Source organism: Oncorhynchus gorbuscha, linkage group LG09, assembly GCF_021184085.1.
Source record: "Oncorhynchus gorbuscha isolate QuinsamMale2020 ecotype Even-year linkage group LG09, OgorEven_v1.0, whole genome shotgun sequence".
In the NCBI taxonomy this organism is placed as follows: Eukaryota; Metazoa; Chordata; class Actinopteri; order Salmoniformes; family Salmonidae; genus Oncorhynchus; species Oncorhynchus gorbuscha.
Window position 1 is genome coordinate 85318728 of NC_060181.1, and position 24117 is coordinate 85342844.

At 43.9% G+C, this 24117-nt stretch overlaps 2 protein-coding genes across 3 annotated transcripts; both read left to right on the forward strand.

Moving 5' to 3' along the window:
* Positions 1-11566: 11566 nt before the first annotated feature.
* Positions 11567-18284, forward strand: gpr45 (G protein-coupled receptor 45). 2 transcript variants are annotated; one of them, XM_046361167.1, is made up of 3 exons: positions 11567-12003; positions 15483-16758; positions 16802-18284. In XM_046361167.1, exons 2-3 carry the CDS (start codon positions 15604-15606, stop codon positions 16835-16837), a joined length of 1191 nt encoding a protein of 396 aa, XP_046217123.1. In that variant the 5' UTR covers positions 11567-12003; positions 15483-15603; the 3' UTR covers positions 16838-18284. The 2 variants fall into 2 exon arrangements, with proteins under 2 accessions (XP_046217123.1, XP_046217122.1); XM_046361166.1 differs by having other exon boundaries at positions 15483-18282.
* Positions 18285-18590: 306 nt separating this feature from the next.
* Positions 18591-22382, forward strand: lg09h2orf49 (linkage group 09 C2orf49 homolog). The gene is made up of 4 exons (XM_046363737.1): positions 18591-18764; positions 19460-19623; positions 20701-21007; positions 21614-22382. The coding sequence occupies exons 1-4, from the start codon at positions 18636-18638 to the stop codon at positions 21659-21661; spliced, it is 648 nt and encodes a 215-aa protein (XP_046219693.1). The 5' UTR covers positions 18591-18635; the 3' UTR covers positions 21662-22382.
* The last annotated feature ends 1735 nt before the right edge of the window (positions 22383-24117 follow it).

Genomic DNA, 24117 nt, shown 5'->3' on the forward strand with positions numbered 1-24117 from the left:
AACACTGGAGTGATAAATGATCATATTATAGATCATTTAGGCAAAAAAAAAACAACCTGAGGATTGAATATAAACATCGTTTGACATGTTTCTATGAACTTTACGGATACAATATGGATTTTTTAGTCTGATTGTTTTGACTGCGTTTGAGCCTGTGGATTACTGAAGAAAACACGCTAACAAAACGGAGGTTTTTGGATATAAAGAGACTTCATCGAACAAAAGGAACATTTATTGAGTAAATGAATGTCTTCTGATTGCCACCATATGAAGATCATCAAAGGTAAGGGATTAATTTGATCTCTATTTCTGAGTTTTGTAACGCTTCTGCTTGGCTGGTTACTGTTTGTAATAATTTGTCAACTGGGCTATGTTCTGGGCTAGGTATGTTCTGGGCTAGGTATGTTCTGGGCTAGGTATGCTTTCGCCGAAAAGCATTTTATTTAATATGACACTGTGGTTGGTTTAACAAGAAGTTCATCTTTAAACCTATGTAAAATATGTTTTGTTTTCTGAATTTTTATAATGAGCATTTCTGTAATTGAATTTGGTGCTCTGCAATCTCACTGGATGTTGGCCAGATGGGATGCTAGCGTCCCACGTACCCTAGAGAGGTTAATTTAGGGATAGGCGTCCCGCTAGTGGCACACCTTGAGAACACCCTGTGAAATTGCAGAGAGCCAAATTCAAATGACAGATATAGTAATATTTAACATGCATGAAAATACAAAGTGTCGTACATCAAAATAAAGCTTAACGTCTTGTTAATCTAGCCGCTGTGTAAGATTTCAAAAATACTTTACGGCGAAAGCATACCGTGCAATTATCTGAGGACAGCGCCCAGCTTACAAAAGCATACAAATATTTTCAAGCTAAGTAGAGGAGTCACAAAAGTCAGAAATAGCGATAAAATGAATCACTTACCTTTGATGATCTTCATCTGGTAGTACTCACAAGAGACTCTGTTACACAATAAATGTTTGTTTTGTTCGATAATGTCCCTCTTTATGTCCCAAAAACTCTGTTTTATTGGCGCATTTTGTTCAGTAATCCACTGGCTCAAAGGCGGTCACAACAGGCAGACGAATACATCCTAATAGTACCGGTAAAGTTTGTCGAAACATGTCAAACGATGTTTATAATTAATCCTCAGGTTGTCTATTGTCTAAATAATCGATCATATTTCAACCGGACAATAGCATATTCAATAGAAAGGAAACACAACGAACAGCGCGCAATCGGTCATGCGCTCAAACCAGCTCTGGTTCATTGTATAGTCCACTTACAAAATGGTCTCATTCTTCCTAATTTTTCAGAAAACAAGCCTGATACAATGTCTAAAGACTGTTGACATCTAGTGGAAGCCATAGGAACTTCAATCTTGACCCATTACATACTGTAAAGGCAGGCAATTGAAAACTACACACATAAAAAATGTCCCACTTCCTGGATGGATTTTCCTCAGGTTTTCGCATGCCATATCAGTTCTGTATACTCACAGACATTATTTTAACAGTTTTGGACACTTCAGAGTGTTTTCTATCCAAATCCAATTATATGCATATCCTAGCTTCTGGGCCTGAGCAACAGGCAGTTTACTTTGGGCACCTCAGTCATCCAAACTTCCGAATACTGCCCCCTATCCCCAAAAAGTTTTAATAACTACCGTGGGATTTGCGTCAACAGCAACCTCGGCATTATCATTAACCTCCGACTCGTACATTACCTCAGTGAAAACAATGTACTGAGCAAATGCCAAATTAGCTTTTTACCAAATACCAAATGACAGACCACGTGTTCACCCTGCACACCCTAATTGACAAACAAATGTACCAAAAGCAAAGTCTTCTCATGCTTTGTTGATTTCAAAAATCAAAAATTTGACTCAATTTGCCATGAGGGTCTAGCTATTAAAATTGATGGAAAGCGGTGTTGTGGTAAAACATATGACATTATAAAACCCATATACACAAACAACAAGTGAGCAGATGGTTAAAATTGGCAAAATATATATAAGTAGAATATATATATATATATATATATTCCTCATGGCTGGATGGTGAGACAGGGATGCACGCGAGAACAGTTTGCAGCACCCGGCCTCACCCTACAAGAATCTGAAGTCAAATGTATACTGTTTTCTGATGATCTGGTGCTTCTGTTCCCACCCAAGGAGGTTCTACAGCAGAACCTAGTTCTTCTGTACAGATTCTGTCAGATCTGGGCCCTGACAGTTCATTTCAGGAAGACAGAAATAATGGTGTTCCAAAAAAGGTCCAGTTGCCAGGACCACAAATACAAATTCCACCAAGACATTGTTGCCATAGAGCGCACAAAAAAATGATACATACCTCAAACTAAACATCAGCACCACAGATAACTTGTTGCTGCTACCGTCTCTTATGACCAAAAATAACTTCTGGACATCAGAAATACGATTACTCACCGCGGACTGGAAGAAACTTTTTCCTTTAATGAGTCTGACGAGGATATCCTGCTTTCACTGGAACGATCTACGCCTTTGCATGAAGAAAAGTCGCCAGAAAAGGGGATGCAGATCGGGGATCCTTCTGAGAAGCCAGAGGTGAGCGAGTAAACTCCCAATGCCTTTCATTCTCCTTGCTAATGTGCAATCGTTAGAAAATAAAATTGATGACCTATTATTAAGATTATCCTACCAATGGGACATTAAAAACTGTAACATCTTATATTTCACCGAGACGTGGCTGAACGAAGAAACGGACAATATAGAGCTGGTGGGATTTTCCATGCACCGGCAGAACAGATACGCTACCTCTGGTAAGACGAGGGGTGAGGGTGTGTGTCTTTTTGTCAATAACAGCTGGTGCGTGATGTCTAATATTAACAAAGTCTTGAGGTAGATTACCTTATGATAAGGTGTCGACCACACTATCTACCAAGAGAGTTCTCATCTGTATTATTAGTAGCCGTCTATTTACCACCACAAAGCGAAGCTGGCACTATGACCGCTCTCAACCATCTCTATAAGGCCATAAGCAAAGAAGAAAATGCTCACCCAGAAGTGGCGCTCCTAGTGGCCAGGGACTTTAATGCAGGCAAACTTAAATCAGTTTTACCAAATGTTTACTAGCATGTTACATATGCAACCAGGGGGGGGGGGGGTCCTAGACCTCCTGTACTCCACACACAGAGATGCGTACAAAGCTCTCCCCCGCCCTCCATTTGGCAAATCTGACCACAATTCTATCCTCCTGATTCCTGCTTACAAGCAAAAACTAAAGCAGGAAGTACCAGTGACTCGCTCAATACGGAAGTGGTCAGATGAAGCAGATGCTACATTACAGGACTGTTTTGCTAGCACATACTGGAATATGTTCCGGAATTCATCCAGTTGCATTGACGAATACACCACCTCTGTCATCGGCTACATCAATAAGTGCATCGATGACGTCATCCCCACAGTGACTGTATGTACATATCCCAACTAGAAGCCATGGATTACAGGCAACATGCGCATCGAGCTAAATGCTAGAGCTGCCGCTTTCAAGAAGTGGGAGACTAATCCGGACATTTATATGAAACACTAAGAAACACGTAGGAACACTTATAAGAACCATCAAACAAGCAAAGTGTAAATGCAGGACTAAGATTGAATCCTACTACACTGGCTCTGACACTCGTCGGATGTGACAGAGTTTGAAAACTATTACGGACTACAAAGGGAAGCCCAGACACGAGCTGGGCTGCTGAAGCATGTACGAGAGCACCAGTTGTTCTGGATGACTGTGTGATAACACTCTCGTTAGCCGATGTGAACAAAAGCTTTAAACAGTTCAATGTTCACAAAGCAGCTGGGCCAGATAGATTACCAGGACGTGTACTCAAAGCATGATGACCAACTGTCTAGTGTCTTCACTGACATTTTCAACCTCTCCCTGACTGAGTCTGTAATACCTACATGTTTCAAGCAGACCACCATAGTCCCTGTGCACAAGGAAGTGAAGGTAACCTGCCTAAATGATTACCGCCCCGTGGCACTCACGTCGGTAGCCAGGAAGTGCTTTGAAAGGCTGGTCATGGCTCATATCAACACCATCCTCCTGGACACTCTAGATAAACGCCAATTCGCATACCGCCCCAACAGATCCACAGATGATACAATCTCAATTGCACTCCACACCGCCCTTTCTCACCTGGACAAAAGGAACACCTATGTGAGAATGCTGTTCATCGACTACAGCTCAGGGTTCAACACTGTAGTGCCCACGAAGCTCATCACTGAGCTAAGGACTCTGGGACTATACACCTCCCTCTGCAACTGGATCCTAGACTTCCTGACTGGCCGCTCACAGGTGGTAAGGGTAGGCAACAACAATCTGCACGCTGATCCTTAACATTGGGGCCCCTCAGGGGTGTGTACTTAGGCTGCTCCTATATTCACATTTACATTTACATTTAAGTCATTTAGCAGACGCTCTTATCCAGAGCGACTTACAAATTGGTGCATTCACCTTATGACATCCAGTGGAACAGTCACTTTACAATAGTGCATCTAAATCTTAAAGGGGGGGGGGGGGGTTGAGAGGGATTACTTATCCTATCCTAGGTATTCCTTAAAGAGGTGGGGTTTCAGGTGTCTCCGGAAGGTGGTGATTGACTCCGCTGTCCTGGCGTCGTGAGGGAGTTTGTTCCACCATTGGGGGGGCCAGAGCAGCGAACAGTTTTGACTGGGCTGAGCGGGAGCTGTACTTCCTCAGTGGTAGGGAGGCGAGCAGGCCAGGCCATTCCCTGTTCACCCACGACTGTGTGGCCAAACACGACTCCAACACCATCATTAAGTTTGCTGAAGAAACAACAGCGGTAGGCCTGATTACCGACAATGATAAGATGGCCTATAGGGAGGAGGTTAGAGAACTGGCAGTGTGGCGCCAGGACAACAACCTCTCCCCCAATGTGAGCAAAACAAAGGAGCTGATTGTGGACTACAGGAAAAGGCAGGCTGAACAGGCCTCCATTAACATCTACGGGGCTGTAGTGAAGCGGGTCGAGGGTTTCCTTGGTCACTAATGAACTATCATGGTCCAAACACACCAAAACAGTCATGAAGAGGGCACAACCAAACCTTTTCCCCCTAAGGAGACTGAAAAGATTTGGCATGGGCCCCCAGATGCTCAAAAGGTTTTACAGCTGCACCATCGAGAGCATCCTGACCAGTTGCATCACCGCCTGGTATGGCAACTGCTCGGCATTTGACCATAAGGCGCTATAGAGGGTAGTGCGAACGGCCCAGTACATCACTGGGGCCAAGCTTCCTGCCATCCAGGACCTATATTATAGGTGGTGTCAGAAGAAAGCCCATAAAATTGTCAGAGACTCCAGTCACCCAAGTTATAGACTGTTTTCTCTGTTACCGCATGGCAAGCGGCTCCTCAACAGCTTCTACCCCCAAGCCATTAGACTGCTAAACAATTCATACAAATCGCCACCGGACAATTAACATTGACCCCTCCCCTTGTACACTGCTGATACTCACCGTTTGTTTGTTACCTATGCATATACACTTCGCCCCCACCTACATGTACAGATTACCTCAACTAGCCTGTACCCCTGCACACTGACTCTGTACCGGTACCCCCTGTATATATCCTCCACACTGACTCTGTACCATTGCCCCCTGTATATAGCCTCCACACTGACTCCGTACCATTGCCCCCTGTATATAGCCTCCACACTGACTCCGTACCATTGCCCCCTGTATATAGCCTCCACACTGACTCCGTACCATTGCCCCCTGTATATAGCCTCCACACTGACTCCGTACCATTGCCCCCTGTATATAGCCTCCACACTGACTCCGTACCATTGCCCCCTGTATATAACCTCCACACTGACTCCGTACCATTGCCCCCTGTATATAGCCTCCACACTGACTCTGTACCATTGCCCCCTGTATATAGCCTCCACACTGACTCCGTACCATTGCCCCCTGTATATAACCTCCACACTGACTCCGTACCATTGCCCCCTGTATATAGCCTCCACACTGACTCTGTACCGGTGCCCCCTGTATATATCCTCCACACTGACTCCGTACCATTGCCCCCTGTATATAGCCTCCACACTGACTCTGTACCGGTGCCCCCTGTATATATCCTCCACACTGACTCTGTACCGGTGCCCCCTGTATATATCCTCCACACTGACTCTGTACCGGTGCCCCCTGTATATAACCTCCACACTGACTCTGTACCGGTGCCCCCTGTATATATCCTCCACACTGACTCTGTACCGGTGCCCCCTGTATATATCCTCCACACTGACTCTGTACCGGTGCCCCCTGTATATATCCTCCACACTGACTCTGTACCGGTGCCCCCTGTATATATCCTCCACACTGACTCCGTACCGGTGCCCCCTGTATATATCCTCCACACTGACTCTGTACCGGTGCCCCCTGTATATAACCTCCACACTGACTCTGTACCGGTGCCCCCTGTATATATCCTCCACACTGACTCCGTACCGGTGCCCCCTGTATATATCCTCCACACTGACTCTGTACCGGTGCCCCCTGTATATATCCTCCACACTGACTCTGTACCGGTGCCCCCTGTATATATCCTCCACACTGACTCCGTACCGGTGCCCCCTGTATATATCCTCCACACTGACTCTGTACCGGTGCCCCCTGTATATAACCTCCACACTGACTCTGTACCGGTGCCCCCTGTATATATCCTCCACACTGACTCCGTACCGGTGCCCCCTGTATATATCCTCCACACTGACTCTGTACCGGTGCCCCCTGTATATATCCTCCACACTGACTCTGTACCGGTGCCCCCTGTATATATCCTCCACACTGACTCTGTACCGGTGCCCCCTGTATATATCCTTCACACTGACTCTGTACCGGTGCCCCCTGTATATATCCTCCACACTGACTCCGTACCGGTGCCCCCTGTATATATCCTCCACACTGACTCTGTACCGGTGCCCCCTGTATATATCCTCCACACTGACTCCGTACCGGTGCCCCCTGTATATAGCCTCGTTATTCTTATTGTGTTACTTTTTATTATTACTTTTATTTTAGTCTACTTGGTAAATATTTTCTACTTCTTGAACTGCACTGATGGTTAAGGGCTTGTAAGTCAGCATTTCACGGTCAAGTCTACACTGATGGTTAAGGGCTTGTAAGTCAGCATTTCACGGTCAAGTCTACACTGATGGTTAAGGGCTTGTAAGTCAGCATTTCACGGTCAAGTCTACACTGATGGTTAAGGGCTTGTAAGTCAGCATTTCACGGTCAAGTCTACACTGATGGTTAAGGGCTTGTAAGTCAGCATTTCACGGTCAAGTCTACACTGTATTTGGCACGTGGCAAATAAAGTTAGATTTGATTTGAACTTCCACAAAGCTGTGAACGATCTGAGAGATAAGGCAAGAAGGACCTTCTACGCCATCAAAAGGAACATCAAATTTGACATCCCATTTAGGATCTAGCTATAAAATACTTCAGTCATAGAACATGTTGCCCTTTATGGTTGTGAGGCCTAGGGCACCAACCAAATTGAGACTGCATGCAGAATTCTGCAAACACATCATCCATGTATAACGTAGAACACCAAATAATGCAGAGCAGAATTAGGATGATTCCCACTAATCATTCAAATTCAGAAATGAGCAATTCCATTCTACAACCACCTAAAAGGAAGCGATTCTCAAAGTCTCCATAACTAAGGCCTCACCTACAGAGAGATGAACCAGAGAATAGTCCCCTCAGCCCGTTGGTACTGGGACTCTGTTCACAAACAGACCCCACAGAGCCCCAGGACCGCAACACAATTAGACCCAACCAAATCATAACAAAACAAAAGTATAATTAATTTACACATTGGAAAAAACTGAACAAACTGGAATGTCTGTCTCTAATCAGAGAATACACAGTAACAGAATACCTGACCACTGTGACGAAACCCATATAAAGAAAAGCTTTGACTATGTCCTGCTTGCTATCAAGAGAGGCCGCTATTGCCCACTGCCCACACAATGAGGTGGAAAGCGAGCTGCACTTCCTAGCCTCCTGCCAAATGTATGAACATATTAGAGACAAGGTATTTCCCTCAGATTACACAGATCCACAAAGAATTTGAAAACAAATCCAATCTTGATAACCTCCTATATCTATTAGGTGAAATACCAACACAGCAGCAATATTTGTGACTTGTTGACACTAGAAAAAGGCAACCAGTGGTGCACAAACACCGTTGTAAATACAACCTTATTTGTTTATTTATTTGCACATTGTTACAATGCTGTACATAGCCAATAATATAACATCGGAAATGTCTATATTATTTCAAACTTCTGTGATTGTAATGTTTACTGTTAACTTTAGATTGTTTATTTCCATTTTGTTCATTGTATATTTCACTTGCTTTGGCCATGTAAACATATGTTTCCCAAGCCAATAAAGCTCTTTTAATTGAATTAAATGAGAGAGAGTCAGAGAGAGAGAGAGTATATGTTCTTTTGAAACCTTTGTGAGTGTAATGTTGACTGTTCATTTCTGATTGTTTATTTCACATTTGTTTATTATCTATTTCACTTGCTATGGCAATGTAAACACGTTTCCCTTGCCAATACAACTATTTGAATTTACAGTTTTTCTCAATTGCTAAAACACTAAAACCCATTGGCTGAACAACGTTCTCAGTTACCTGGACTCATTTAGCTAATTATGCAGTCTGTTCTCAATACCTTAAACCATTTCACATGATGAAACACAATTTGCAGATCTCACTTAGACTTTTCAGCAAAACTCTAAATACATTCTCATTCTCAAAACACATTCTGCACTCTAATGCACATGTCATCCATACTGGTAAACACAAGTGGCAACAATCAAATATAAATAGAGAACATATGTCATTGATTGAACACAACCACTCAAAATGTATTTAACTTGTTTCAAATGATGCGACAACCAATATAAGCCCGTTCAGATAGCAAACAGGTTGTTGAAGGTGGGAAGGAGAAGTCTGAGAATGGATACTGTAGTACAGTGCATTGTAGGATGTATGCTGTACAATGGACAAATTGTATGGCCCTGAACATTGTGCTTTCCATTTATTAACAGTACTGACTGCTCAATAGATTTTGACTGGTTGCAGGTTCATATCAACAAAGAACAAGAATTACAGTATCACAGAGACAAAGGACAAGTTTGTGAGATGCAGGGTACAGTACTGTAAATGTAGGGGTACAAGGAGGAGGAATAACAAAAAACTAAATTGCAAAGAGCAAAGCAGAGTAGTAATTTCTGATCAATTTTGAGCTACTATGATAGAACATGTTTTCGTTCATCAAAAGACAATGACGGAAAAATATGAATATTTTTTTAGATTAAAAATGTACTTCTCACTGACAATTGTAGGTTTTGAACAATGTGTTTTCTATTTTTCGGTGTATTGTTTACTGACTGCTTGAGAGTGTATATCATTTTGATTTTGACCACAGATAAAACTGTTTTGAGGCGAATGTTTCATTTTGCAAGAGGAGTCAGAGGTTATGTAAATAGTGCTTGAAGATGAGGTTTTGTGTTTAATGTTTTCAGGAAATGGAGCAAGGTTTCAGAAATTGTGTTTTAGCAATTGAGAAAAACTGTAATTGAATTGAGAGAGAGAGAGAGAGAGAGAGAGAGAGAGAGAGAGAGAGAGAGAGAGAGAGAGAGAGAGAGAGAGAGAGAGAGAGAGAGAGAGAGAGAGAGAGAGAGAGAGAAGAGAGAGAGAGAGAGAGAGACATGGTCAACTAGCTGACATCACTGTGTCGGGTCAGGAGCATGTAAACAGAGTAACACTAGATTGTCATTCAGAAATACCATAGATCAGTGGTATGTAATATATAATAATATATATAAATATAATAATAATAATGTATGTCATCAAAGTATCTACATCTCTCAACTACATCTCAAGACGACATACTGTAGATTTCTCCATGAACAGAGAGATGATATAACAATCTTTATACAAAACACATAATGGGATGCCTACTGTATTTGCATTTATTAAGGATCTCCATTAGCTGTTGCCAAGGCAGCAGCTACTCTTCCTGGGGTCCAAACAAGATGAAGGCAGTTACATCACACAAATAAAACAGTGCATCATGCAACACCTTGTTACACGACTACTCTGCCATGACATATCTACAATACAAAATGACTGTCTGAGGAGCTGTTGCAATATGAACATTTGGATTGTGTGTGTGTGTGTGTGTGTGTGTGTGTGTGTGTGTGTGTGTGTGTGTGTGTGTGTGTGTGTGTGTGTGTGTGTGTGTGTGTGTGTGTGTGTGTGTGTGTGTGTGTGTGTGTGTGTGTGTGTGTGTGTGTGTGTGTGTGTGTGTGTGTGTGTGTGTGTGTGTGTGTGTGTATTTGCACATGTCCTTCCACTCACATGTGCACATTTGCACTGTGAGAGGCTCCTGAGTGAATCTGCAAATGTAGTAAACACTATGACAATGCTGCCATCTACTGGAAGTAATACAGTCTTGCTACATGTCCATTACATTATTATTGTTACAGTTCTCTTCTCTGTCTGTCTGAGTATCCCACAGTATGAATGTCTCTCTCTCTCTCTCTCTCTCTCTCTCTGTGTGTGTGTGTGTGTGTGTGTGTGTGTGTGTGTGTGTGTGTGTGTGTGTGTGTGTGTGTGTGTGTGTGTGTGTGTGTGTGTGTGTGTGTGTGTGTGTGTGTGTGTGTGTGTGTGTGTGTGTGTGTGTGTGTGTGTGTGTGTTGGTTCTTCTATCCTTGTGGGGACCTAAAATCCCCAAAAGGATTGTAAGAAAAGGAAAATTCTCCCTTGTGGGGATTTTTCCCATTAGGACAAAGGCTATTTTAAGTTTAAGGTTACAATTAAGGTTAGGGTTAGAATTAGGGTAAGAGGTTAGTGGTTAGGTTTAGGGTTTAGGTTAGGGTAAGAGGTTAGTTGTTAGGTTAAGGTTAGGGTTAGAATTAGGGTTAGGGTAAGAGGTTAGTGGTTAGGTTTAGGGTTTAGGTTAGCGTAAGAGGTTAGTTGTTGTTAGGTTAAGGTTAGGGTTAGAATTAGGGTTAGGGTAAGAGGTTAGTGGTTAGGTTTAGGGTTAAGGTTAGGGTTAGGGTAAGAGGTTAGTTGTTAGGTTAAGGTGAGGGTTAGAATTAGGGTTAGGGTTAGGGTAAGAGGTTAGTGGTTAGGTTTAGGGTTAAGGTTAGGGTGAGGGAAAATAGGATTTTGGTCCACATGAAGGTAGAAGAACATAATGTGTGTATGTGACACAGGCAGGGTACTAATCTCCATACATATGGTTGAAATACATATGAACATGTTCTACACATGGTAGCCTAAGTAGGTAAGCATGTCTAAAGAACGGGCTATTATTGACGTCATGTAGGCTAGGCTATAGTGCTACTGAATACATTGAATATATTATAGAGGTGATTGTTAAGATGTGTTTAGGCCCAATCTAGTTGCTTATCCATACAGACTGAGGCCTATATCTTTAGACTTTTGCCTAGGTAGAGCTACAACATTGTGGGGAGATCAGTTTCATTCCCACTTTATTCCGTTTCAGATGGTTAGCAAATGAGGGTTATTTAATGACACAGGCTATATCATTTGGAATTACTTGCTTTATTGTCGGCATGTATCGATTTCGTCTTCGATATGTTTTTTCAATATAAGGTGTGCTTGCTAACTAAATTAAGAATTCTAATCGACAAATCGAGTTTCCTCTTCAAATCAACACGTTTAAACCAGCGGACCGGTCCGCGCCTTGCGCGTCAGCAGGCGACTGCACAGCACATGTCTTGATTGCCGATTGAGAAAAGCAAAGTGGTTTGGTTTGGGTGGATCCTGGATGGAAGGAGGCGATGGAATGTGTGTTTGCCGTGGACAGTGCGTCTTCCTATACGTCTTGTAATGATAACAGGACAAGCCACCCGAAACTCAACATCAACGTCATTGTGAGTCGCAGTGATCAAAGGTAGGCTGTTTGATCCGTCATTTTGCACCATTTCTCGATTATAATTATGGCGCTCGAAACAATGCGCATTGTGCTACTCTACTTGACGAGAATGGAGAACAATTTGATCACTGTGTAGACTATATTTTTGCTAAATGTATGACAAAACAGTCTCGTTACATTACACAATTCAGTCGAATTAGACAATTGACAAAACACAATCCTTAATCAGCTATAAGGGTATTCAGAATTAATGAGGGATTTAAAAAAATCGGTGGGAATATGATAGCGTGGTGTTTAAAAATGAAATGTCGATCAGAATGCATTTGACCAGGCCTGAATTAATTAATATGGTTATGGGGAGGTGAACAGACAATGTCTGACTGGATATACTGTCTTCTAATGGACATGTTCTCTGTTGACCCTATCAGTGAGACGTTTTCACAGCACAAAGGATGCAACAAACGGTTCCATGTATCAATAATGAGATTTCTGGTGACTCAAACACATACTAATTCTCCATAAGCACATACACTGCTACTCTCAAATCATTGCAGGTCTGTGTATCCCAACAACCATATATTGACCTGATGAAGAAGAGGGCTATTCTCTCTCTATTGCCTGAATTGTAATCTGCATTCTCATTGGATAGAGTGCATTGAAGTGGTCTAAGTACACCAAACAGTATTCTGTTATCTCATTGGATAGAGTGAATCAATGTGAGTATCCTCCGCCAATCAGTGGATGTCTAAAAACACAGCCATAGATTTACTACACATTGATTGTGTAGCTAGTACTGAGATGCTCAGATTCAGACTGTTGATGTAGTTGATTTGGATCCCCATTAGCTGTTGCATAAAGCCATATCTTTTCTTCCTGGGGTCCTGGAAGGAGTGCAGGCTAGCAGCATATAGAGCAAAATCCTGATCTGTATCATATTTTTATTTGATTTTTTATTTCACCTTTATTGGACCAGGTTGGCCAGTTGAGGACAAGTTCTCATTTACAACTGTGACCTGGCAAGACAGTCAGCCAGTCAGTCAGCCAGCCAGCGTGTCCATCTGTCAGCCAGACAGTCAGAAAGCCAGTTAGTCAGCCAGACAGTCAATCAGCCAGACAGTCAGCCAGTGGCCTTGTCATCTCTGTGTGACATCCTCCTGGTCATAAGCCTACTCTGTGCCAATCCAGGCCTTGTGTTGAGTACACTTGTACAAATGAACTGCACAAATCAAGAGTTCAACTGTCCTTTAAATCCATCCATCATTCCTTCCTCCCTGCCTTGAAGTAATTACTGATTTAACACAAGTGGATTGATAAAAGCAACGTTTCCATTAGAAACTTTACACCTATCCATGCACTTTATATCAGTGATTACTCAAAGGAAGGAAGGAAGGAAGTATCTCTCTGGGCACATCAATTCAATATCTATTCCACATTGGTTCAACGTAATGTCATTGAAATGATGTGGAAACAACGTTGATTCAACCAGTGTGTGCCCAGTGGGATGCATTAGAGCTCGACGTCCTGGTTTATGTCACTTTAAGACTTTATTCAAGACCTGTTCATTGTGGAGTGAACATGTAAAATCTAATTCATTTTACTCTATATAGAATTTCTGCTCTGTATGCAACTTATCCATTTAAGCTGATGCGATTGTTGATTGTTGTAACACAGGGTACTATTGAAAAAGAGACCCTGGTATCAATTTGGATTCCCTGTATAAATAAAGGTTAAATAAAAATAAATGAATATCAAATCTAAAATACCACCTTTCCATCTCTGAACAGATAAAGGAGGAGGAGCGTAATCAACTGTGAGAATGCACTGCTGTCTCTCTCTCACCCCCTCTCTCTGTCTCTCTCACCCCCTCCCTCTCTCGCTCTCTCTCGCCATCTTTCCCTCTCTCTTTCATCTGTCTGTAACATTGCTTCATTATTCTCTCCATCGGGACTATGCGCGTGCACAGAAGTGGGTGAATTTCATTCAATGAGAGATGGAGGGATGGGGAAATGGGGGAGGCAGCCTGGTAGCAGCATAGCTATGTTTCTTCAGAACAGGCTCTTCTCGTTTCTATCTCATGTATTTATACCAGAGTCATTTTACTCCAACACTGGAGGAAATGGACTAGTTAGTGAGTGTGGAAGTGCCGGTTTGATATGTGGGTCGCAACAGCCCCACTCACAGACAGACAATGTAATGTCACAGACATTTGCAGGGAGCAGAGAGATGGGGATGGGGGTGAAGGGGAGGTTGCCTTGTTACCATGGATGTGATGACCTGGTTGCCTCAGCAACGATCAGTAACACTTTTGACGCAAGGTCTTGTATATGAATCCACAACAGGGATCATTCATCTAGAATTTTCCTTTGTAAAGGTTGAGGCAAAAATATCCATTTTCAAAAGCTTAAAGCAGAAAAGCACCCACACATACAACCTCCATATTGATTGGTTGATGAGATCCATAATGTTGAGACAGTGGTCCTCTTCCAGGTCGTCACCTGCCTTTCACAGCTGTGTAGATGGAGGAAGCACTGTGTTGAGAAGGGCTTGTTTACATTTACATTTACATTTAAGTCATTTAGCAGACGCTCTTATCCAGAGCGACTTACAGGGTTAAAGGAACCACTAGGTGCATCATGATGGTGCTTAAAGCCACAGTATTCCCCATCCCTCCACCCCACCCCCCGAGCGAGAGAAGGGGTTGCAACCATGGCAACAGCTGTGTCCTGTGAGTGAGCTATTCACTTTCATCTGGATTACATTCTGTAGTGGAGCTGCCCCAGCAGATGAGATTTTGCCTCGCCAACAAGGTCTGTGTGTATGTGATGCAGGCCTTCCCAAACTCGGTCCTGCCCCCCTCGTTCATAAAACGGGTGACTGCCTGGGTGTGGAAGTGCGCCGCCCAACCTATCTGGGTTATATAACAGTCTATAAGCGTCAGAGGCACAGGCAAGTCATTCCCCCTCCACGCCTCCACTAAATGTGATCCATCTCTCCTCTGATTCTAATTCACACTTTGAACAGATAATAACCAGAGCATAGGCCCCAGTGTCTGTGACAAGCTGATGAGCCTCGCTCCCAGCCAAACACTAGCTTCCCTCCTGTTTGTGTGGGCTTCCCCGGTATAGAAAACAACAACAACTCTAACGCTACAAGTATGGGCTTCAGTTACTTGTCCACAGCCCGTAGTACTACTAGTAATTCACGTGGACAAAACACCATAACGAACGTTTTCTGCAGTAGATTACCTTTTGGATGTCGATATATATTTATATATATATATATATTTGCCATTTAGCAGACGCTTTTATCCAAAGCGACTTACAGTCATGTGTGCATACATTCTACGTATGGGTGGTCCCGGGGATCGAACCCACTACCACTAATCCTTCTGTCCCGTCTGTTTTGTTCTTAAGGAACTATGTTGCACTCAAATGTTTCTAGGATGCACGTTTTGTTCCAGCATGTATTTGACATGTAAAATGTTGCTTCTGTTTCAGACCTGGCCATGAATGACAGGACGTGTGACTGACCAAGGAAGCTTTGACAACACAACTTTAGACTAAAGAAAAATGATGTGTATCCTGGGTGGAACTGACTGTTAGCCTGATAACCATCGCTATGGCGTTTTGCAACGGCAGCCTGCTGGCTAGGTGTGCCCCCCTGATGGAGCTGGAAGAAGAGGAAGGGGTGGTGATTTCACCGCCGCCACCTCCGCCGCCAGGGGTTGGGACTACTAGTCCCCTCATGCCTGTCACCCTGCGTGTGACGCTGGCCGCTATCATGATCTTCATGATCGCCATCGGTTTCCTAGGCAACGCCATCGTGTGTCTGATCGTCTACCAGAAGCCCGCTATGCGTTCTGCCATCAACCTGCTCCTCGCTACGCTGGCATTCTCTGACATCATGCTCTCGCTGCTCTGCATGCCCTTCACCGCCGTCACCGTGGCTACCGCCGACTGGCGCTTCGGGGGAGGGTTCTGCCGTGCTTCCGTCATGCTCTATTGGCTCTTTGTCCTGGAGGGTGTGTCCATCCTCCTCATCATCAGCGTAGACCGTTTCCTCATTATCGTTCAGCGGCAGGACAAGCTGACGCCACACCGTGCCAAGCTGCTCATCGGCGCTTCCTGGGCGCTGTCCCTCTGCGTGGCGCTCCCGTCCGTGATCGGCTGGCGGGCGGGTGCGGCGGGTGTGACGGGAATTGGGGGGGCCTGGGCACCACAGTGCGTGCTGGGCTACAGTGAGTCGCTGGCCGACCGCTGCTACACGGTGCTGCTGGCAGTGGCTGTATTCTTTGTGCCGTTCGGCATCATGCTCTACTCCTACCTGTGCATCCTTAACACGGTCCGACGCAACGCCCTGCGCATCCACAACCACACCTCCGACCAGGCCAGCCTCCCAGTCCTCAACCAGGTCAGCAAGCTGGGCCTGACTGGCCTGCAACGTCCCCCGCAGGTCAATGTGGACATGAGCTTCAAGACGCGGGCCTTCACCACCATCCTCATCCTCTTCATCGGCTTCTCTGTGTGCTGGCTGCCCCACACAGTTGTCAGTTTGCTGGCCGTGTTCAGCCGGAGGTTCTACTTCAGCCCTGCCTTCTATCCGGTCAGTGTGGGGGCTCTGTGGCTCAGCTATCTGAAGACTGTGTTTAACCCAGTCATCTACTGCTGGAGGATCAGGAAGTTCCGGGAGGCGTGTCTGGAGTTCATGCCCAAGAGCTGCAGGCTGTGTCCCAGGGTGCCGGGCCGGAGCCACAGGAGGGTGAGACCCAGTAACATCTACGTGTGCAGTGAGACCCAGTCGGCTGTGTGACAGTAACATCTACGTGTGCAGTGAGACCCAGTCGGCTGTGTGACAGTAACATCTACGTGTGCAGTGAGACCCAGTCGGCTGTGTGACAGTAACATCTACGTGTGCAGTGAGACCCAGTCGGCTGTGTGACAGTAACATCTACGTGTGCAGTGAGACCCAGTCGGCTGTGTGACAGTAACATCTACGTGTGCAGTGAGACCCAGTCGGCTGTGTGACAGTAACATCTACGTGTGCAGTGAGACCCAGTCGGCTGTGTGACAGTAACATCTACGTGTGCAGTGAGACCCAGTCGGCTGTGTGACAGTAACATCTACGTGTGCAGTGAGACCCAGTCGGCTGTGTGACAGTAACATCTACGTGTGCAGTGAGACCCAGTCAGCTGTGTGGAACTAACGGTCACTCTGAGGACATGCCATGGTAACCGTGGAAAGCAGTGGTCACCAACTCTGATCTTGAAGCTACAGGGCGCTCCACTGGTGTAAAGGACATGCTATACTCTATACGATTTGTTAAGACATCAACATTTCAACAGTATAGACGGCTTGCTGCTAAAACATTGCTGTCTTTTAACTAATTATTTGCATTGGCGCAATAGTGGCGAGGACAGTACATTCTTGTGTTTTGTCTAAAGTGCTGTGGACACTGAACAGCCATGAACAGAGCCACTCAAAAGTCTTTATTTCCCTTCTCCTAAAAAAAGACCTGAAGAGAAATGATGTACAACTGGGAACAGTGTTTTCTAATGAACCATTTCCATGGTGTTTGTATAATTGGCTGAGTACTGTTGGTGATCGTTTACCCAGATGGTTGTTGTATATGTCTAATTATACTGAATGTAAATGAAAACGTTGGATAAAATTGTAAAGGAATGTTGATCAGTATAAAAGTGTTTCTGTGAATGAATAATTGATTAACTGAATGAACTAACAATCCAATTAACAGGTGTGTTGACATCATCAACTATGCATATGTAGCCTATAGACTGAGTAGAAATTAAAGATAACAAATCATGTTAAACACAGTTATAAGTTGTCTACATAAACTGTAATAGGCTAGCATTGTACCTTAAACTGGAACTAAAATATATGTTGGGCCATGCTGGTTGACAAAGGTAGAACATGTTGTCGAACACAAACCACGTACAGCCATCCCCTGCCTCTACAATGTCAATACAATGGTTGTGTTGCTGGGATACTAAAGACCTCTATTGGTTGTCGGATGCGGAGTGCATTTATGTGTGGAAGACCCATATCTTCCACAGCAGAACACACAGTCTGTGTTGTAGGTAATGCATCTCCATATGTACCGTGGTTAAACAGTTTACTGAGAGAAGTTCAAATCTAGGGCACACCATGTCAACTCATACACTTTGCGTACGGTGTGATTATCTCAATTCTACTGCTTGAATGAACAAGGAAAGATGTGTACTATGTACACATCGATGCCCAGGTAGAAGTGACCTTTAGACACAGATCTAGCATAAGTTTGCCTTACCCTATCTCCTAATAACCTTAGGCAAGACCTAAATATATCACAAAACAGGCTTTAGATTTAAGGGACAGGCAAAGGTTGCTTCGTTTTCTCAGCACACTGAGCTGCAAGAACTGACAGCGAAAACATCCCTACAGATCCTTTTTATGCAACATGAAAATAAAGTCTCTGCATTAAGTGTATCACTGGCTTACTTAAAATGAATGATACATAGACATAAGGAGAGGAAGCCATTATAATTGATTGAGACGTAGCCCATTTGAGCCCTACTTTGATGATGTATCTGATTGATGGGACAGATGAAATACGTCACAACCAGTCGTAGAGGATGCTGGGGCGAGAGGGCAAAGATGGCGCGCTCCACTAGCATGGGGCGTGAAGGGAAAGACACATCTCAGGATAGAGGCGCTTCTAACGCAGATCTCTTACTACACCCCGAGCTCCTGTCTCATGAGTTTATCCAGTTGGTTCTGAATGAGGTAAGAGACGAATCAGGGTTGAATTTCAACAAGGAGAGGGTTGATTTTGCGCTAGTCAGCTAGGTCCCAGCTAGCTAGCCTGTCAGCTAGCTAGCCACCGGTAGTTAACGTCAGCCAGCTTGTATTGTAGCCAAAATGGTCCGCTGATTTAGCTAGTTATTTATACCAGCGTCCGAACACTAAAGAGGCCATGCAAACCCAGCATGTTGGAAATATCGTCAGGAAAATATTATTAAACCAGCTTATAAAAATGTGTGAATCGGCTAAGGGCTTTATTTATTTATTTTTTTGCGCATGCGTCAGGTGAAATAAGGGATTACCTGGGGTGTATTTATTATTATTAACTGGGTGTTTCGAGCCCTGACTGCTGGCAGCTGTGGTATATCAGACGTATACCATAGGTATGACACATTTTATTTTTACTGCTCTAATTATGTTGGTAACCAGTTTATAATAGTAATAAGGGTTTGTGGTGTATGGCCAATATACCACGGCTAAGGGCTTTATCCAGGCACTCTGTGTTGTGTATAAGAACAGCCCTTAGCTGTGGTATATTGACCATATGCCACAAACCCCTGAGGTGCCTTATTGCTCCAGAGCACGCTGTAGCAAAACGTTTGTCTAGTTCATGAGTGTCAACTGGTGGTTTTAATGAGGCTCTAGCTAACACTTGTTTTGGCCCCTGTCCTGGATAGAAAAAGATAACCAGTGGAGACGATGGGAGCCGCGACCAGCTCACGGCTCTCTACCTCCGGCACGTCATCCCCCTCCCGCAGAGAGCGCTGCCAAACAACCGCTGGGGAAAGAGGATGGAGCAGACTCGAGCGCGACAGAGCACAGCCAGCGGACAGTCTCGTAGGTGGGGAGCGGATATGTTTCTCTAAAACGTGAAATCACCAAGGTGTCTGGACCTATCTAAAACATGCCATTTACATAACAAATAGAGATTTGGTTGATTTAAAAAAAACAATACTCCTTTTAACTCTGTTACATTGACAATACAAAAATACCACTGAGTCAGACTTTATTCAAAGGTAAACTCGGCATTCGAACAAGGAGATTTGAGAACCATACATATTGAAATGAGCGTGATGCAAGACTTTGCTCTGAGTATTTGTGCATGGGTGTTCTTCACGCTGTTACAACATGGGTGTTCTTCACGCTGTTACAACATGGGTGTTCTTCACGCTGTTACAACGTGGGTGTTCTTCGCGCTGTTACAACGTGGGTGTTCTTCACGTTGTTACAACGTGGGTGTTCTTCACGCTGTTACGTGGGTGTTCTTCACGCTGTTACAACGTGGGTGTTCTTCACGCTGTTACAACGTGGGTGTCCTTCACGCTGGTTACAACGTGGGTGTCCTTCACGCTGGTTACAACGTGGGTGTCCTTCACGCTGGTTACAACGTGGGTGTCCTTCACGCTGGGTACAACGTGGGTGTCCTTCACGCTGGGTACAACGTGGGTGTCCTTCACGCTGGTTACAACGTGGGTGTCCTTCACGCTGGGTACAACGTGGGTGTCCTTCACGCTGGGTACAACGTGGTAGCTACTGGACCAACTCTTAGTTGTTGAGGAAATCAGCCTGATATTAAAGAATGTCTCTCTGCAGTTTGATGGCCACAGATACCAAACAAAAAAACTTTGATTTCCAAGGATAACAAACCATACAACTCTTCGCAAAACCCCATTTACAGGTGGAACTGTGCAGATAAAGTTTAACAGAGTAAATCTAATGGTGGTGATATTTTTTTTTTTTTTTTTACTGTGTACATTGTTTAAAGTAGTCTTGTGCACACAGTTGCATGATTTGTTTAACTTTGAAATCAATGTTTGTTTTTTTGATGGGCATACATTTTGAATTGAAAAATCTGAGTCACTGTGGAATTGCCTTAATCCTACTGTAGCCTCAGTCAGTGTCCTGTTTTGTCTTACAGCTTCAGTGACGACCACAACAGGAAGAGGCCTCTGATCGTGTTCGATGGCAGCTCCTCTAAAAGTGGCCCCGTCAGACTGAAAAAGCCAGAGGGTCAGACCTCGGGGTCTGGCGTTACCGACAGATTCAAGCACCCTCCCTCCATGAACCTCTTCAGCCCCATACGCAAGCTGTCCAGCACCACCCCTACCCCCTCGTCCTCCCACAGCCCAGGAGGCCCCCATAGGAGTCCCACTGGGAATAAGGGTCTGGGGAGCCCTCCCTCCTCCCCCAAGTCAGTTAATCTCAAACGGGATGCAGACAGCTCGGTATGGAACCTCAGTATCTACTGGTCTATGCAAAATATTTTTCTAAAGATGATTTTCTGGTCACCAACCGTAGTCCTGGATAGCTGCAGGATTTAATTCCAACCAAAACAATGGATTCAGCAAATGGTATACTTAAGCAATAAGGCCCGAGGAGGTGTGGTATATGGCCAATATACCTTGGCTAAGGGCTGTTCTTATGCATGATGCAATGTGGAGTGTCTGGATATTGGCCAAATACCACAAACCCCCGAGGTGCCTTATTGCTATAATAAACTGGTTACCAATGTAATTAGAACAGTACAAATGCATTTTTGTATACCCGTGGTATACAATCTGTTTTACCACTGCTTTCATCCAATCAGCATTTAGTGTTCAAACCACCCGGTTTATAAATAATATATTATAATCCAATAAATCTGATGTAGATGAAACAGGTTTTTTATAGTTGCACTGGACCAAATGTTTTTACGTTCAGAAGCTCTCCAGAACCAGGGTTGGTGACTGCTTTCATGGGCTATTTGACTGACTTGGAAAGGTTTGGGAATGTTGATGTTATTAGCGAAACAGATCTGTGAATGTTGTCAGTAATCGTCTCTGTCTCCTCAGGGTGAGCTCAAAGAAAAGAAAAAGATCCAGAAAGTGACATGGCCTTGACCCTGGACCGTACCCAGAGACTCACCACTCCACTGTAGAGCAGTCATGAGCCACCTCACACTGGGGCATTCTCTGCCAGAGTCGGGACAATCACAGAACGGGTGGTGACATCCGTCCTCATTTACCTAACTGACCCCAGAACTACTCTCTGACCCTTTACCTGACCCTCAAGTGTCCTTACAATGAGTATTCTGCTCCTGGGACTTTACTGACTCTTAATGCAGACATGGCACCACAATATTTCTACGTTCATAAGTATTTTGTGGAATAAGCAGATTATCCCTAAATTCTGCTCTATGCATTATAATTCTGTGATGTGACCTACCTGACATCCTCTTAGAACAGTTAGAGTTCATCCTTCCAGTGCTGTTAGAGCTTGAGTTGAGGAGGTTGATGGTGTTTAACTTGATAGGAAAACATTGGGTCTACAATGCTAAGTTGTTATGCATCTTCATACGTCTGTGTGGCCGTACCATATCCACAGTGGGGCATGATGGGTAAGGGATTTCTCTGGGTTTTGATAATGATTCCTCTTACTGATCCTCAGTAGGAGGAACATTGCCACTGGCCGCCCCACCACCGTTACTGTTGCCGAGGTGCATCGTAATTGTAAAACTCATTGCAGTACATTTTTATTTTTTTATTTCACCTTTATTTAACCAGTTAGGCAAGTTGAGAACAAGTTCTCATTTACAATTTACATATAGCGCGTGCAATGATGTCGGGCGGGGGGGGGGGGGCACTGTTTTGTTGTTGGAAGGAACTTTGTTGCTGTTTTACAATTGAAGGATTCCAGCTTTATTGTACTGGTACTGTGACACTTGCATTTGTAATGGGATGTTTAGCTAGTGTGCCTTGACTTGAGTGGAGGTGCATTTGAATGAAATGGAAGTGAACCACCAGATGGTGCCAGAGACTCAGTCCTGCATTACTTGCAAGCGCCTGAGAAAGACTTTGCTCCTGGTCTAGGATCAGATTAGTCAACCTTGAATCCTACTCTTTACCATTAAGGCATCAAAGCATACCTGACCCAGGGCCAGCAGTTAGGGGCAACTTGTACCAACTCAAAGGCATTGTAGAAGATTTTCCCCAAATGTATTTAGCCGCCTCTACGTTCCAAAATGTAGATGTATAAAGGGAAGTGCCCATTGTTGGACTCCATCCTCTAACTCTGCCACCGCAGCTAAAGAAAACCCCAGAGGAAAAACTTCATGTCACTTCCTTAGTCATACAAGGTGTACAGCAGTTTGCATTTTTATAGGTCTTTATTTGGACTTCAGACACTGACTTCCTGTCAGCCCTTGTGACTGATAAGAGACATGTCTGTTGGCTCTCACCTTAATAGGCATGGCTCATCGTTACCAAGCATTTGCACCAGTGTCAGTCAAATGTATACGTGTTGGGGGTGATAAATAAACAGCTTAAAAACCAAACTGTCATTATTTACATTTTGGTTAATGTTTTTTTCTTCTTTTTGTTGTAGCTTTTGTTTTATTCCCATCTGAATAACATTACAAACTTTGCACCAGTGTAAATGCCCGGTAAATCTGAGTTAGTTCACATTTTCGCAACTTTGGGACTTATGCTCATACACACCTGTAGATAGCCTTTAAAATCTTAAAGGTATTTGGCACCCAAATCACACAATGACTGCAATAATTGTGTAGTTCAGGGGAAATATTCCGTTCAATACATAAACTCTGAATATATGACTCTTTATAATTATGACAGACATTCATGCGTAAAACCTCAAACTATGTGATGTATCAAGCCAGGGCATGCAGAAAGCAACATTTGCTGTTGCACTCCAAAACATTGTAATGTATATTTTTGAATTCATATAGTGTATATGGGGTTAGTAGCCTAATAACGAGTGTGTTGCTGATGCATGCAAGATCTTGCAACGCCCGGATAGGTATTTTACGTATTAGCAAACCACATAATGTTAAGGCAATCTGATGCCGGACTGCCCAGTCGATGACGTGGCACCCAATCATTGGTTGATGCATGCGACGTCTGAGAAGGGGATATATACACACAGTTGAAGTCGGAAGTTTACATACACTTAGGTTGGAGTCATTAAAACTCATTTTTCAACCACAAATTTCTTGACAACAAACTATAGTTTTGGCAAGTCGTTTAGGACATCTACTTTGTGCATGACACATTACATTTTTCCAACAGTTGTTGACAGATTATTTCACTTACAATTCACTGTATTACAATTCCAGTGGGTCAGAAGTTTACATACACTAAGTTGACTGTGCCTTAAACAGCTTGGAAAATTCCAGAAAATGATGTCATGGCTTTAGAAGCTTCTGATAGGCTAATTTACATCATTTGAGTCAATTGGAGGTGTACCTGTGGATGTATTTCAAGGCCTACCTTCAAACTCAGTGCCTCTTTGCTTGACATCATAGGAAAATCAAAAGAAATCAGCCAAGACCTCAGAATCT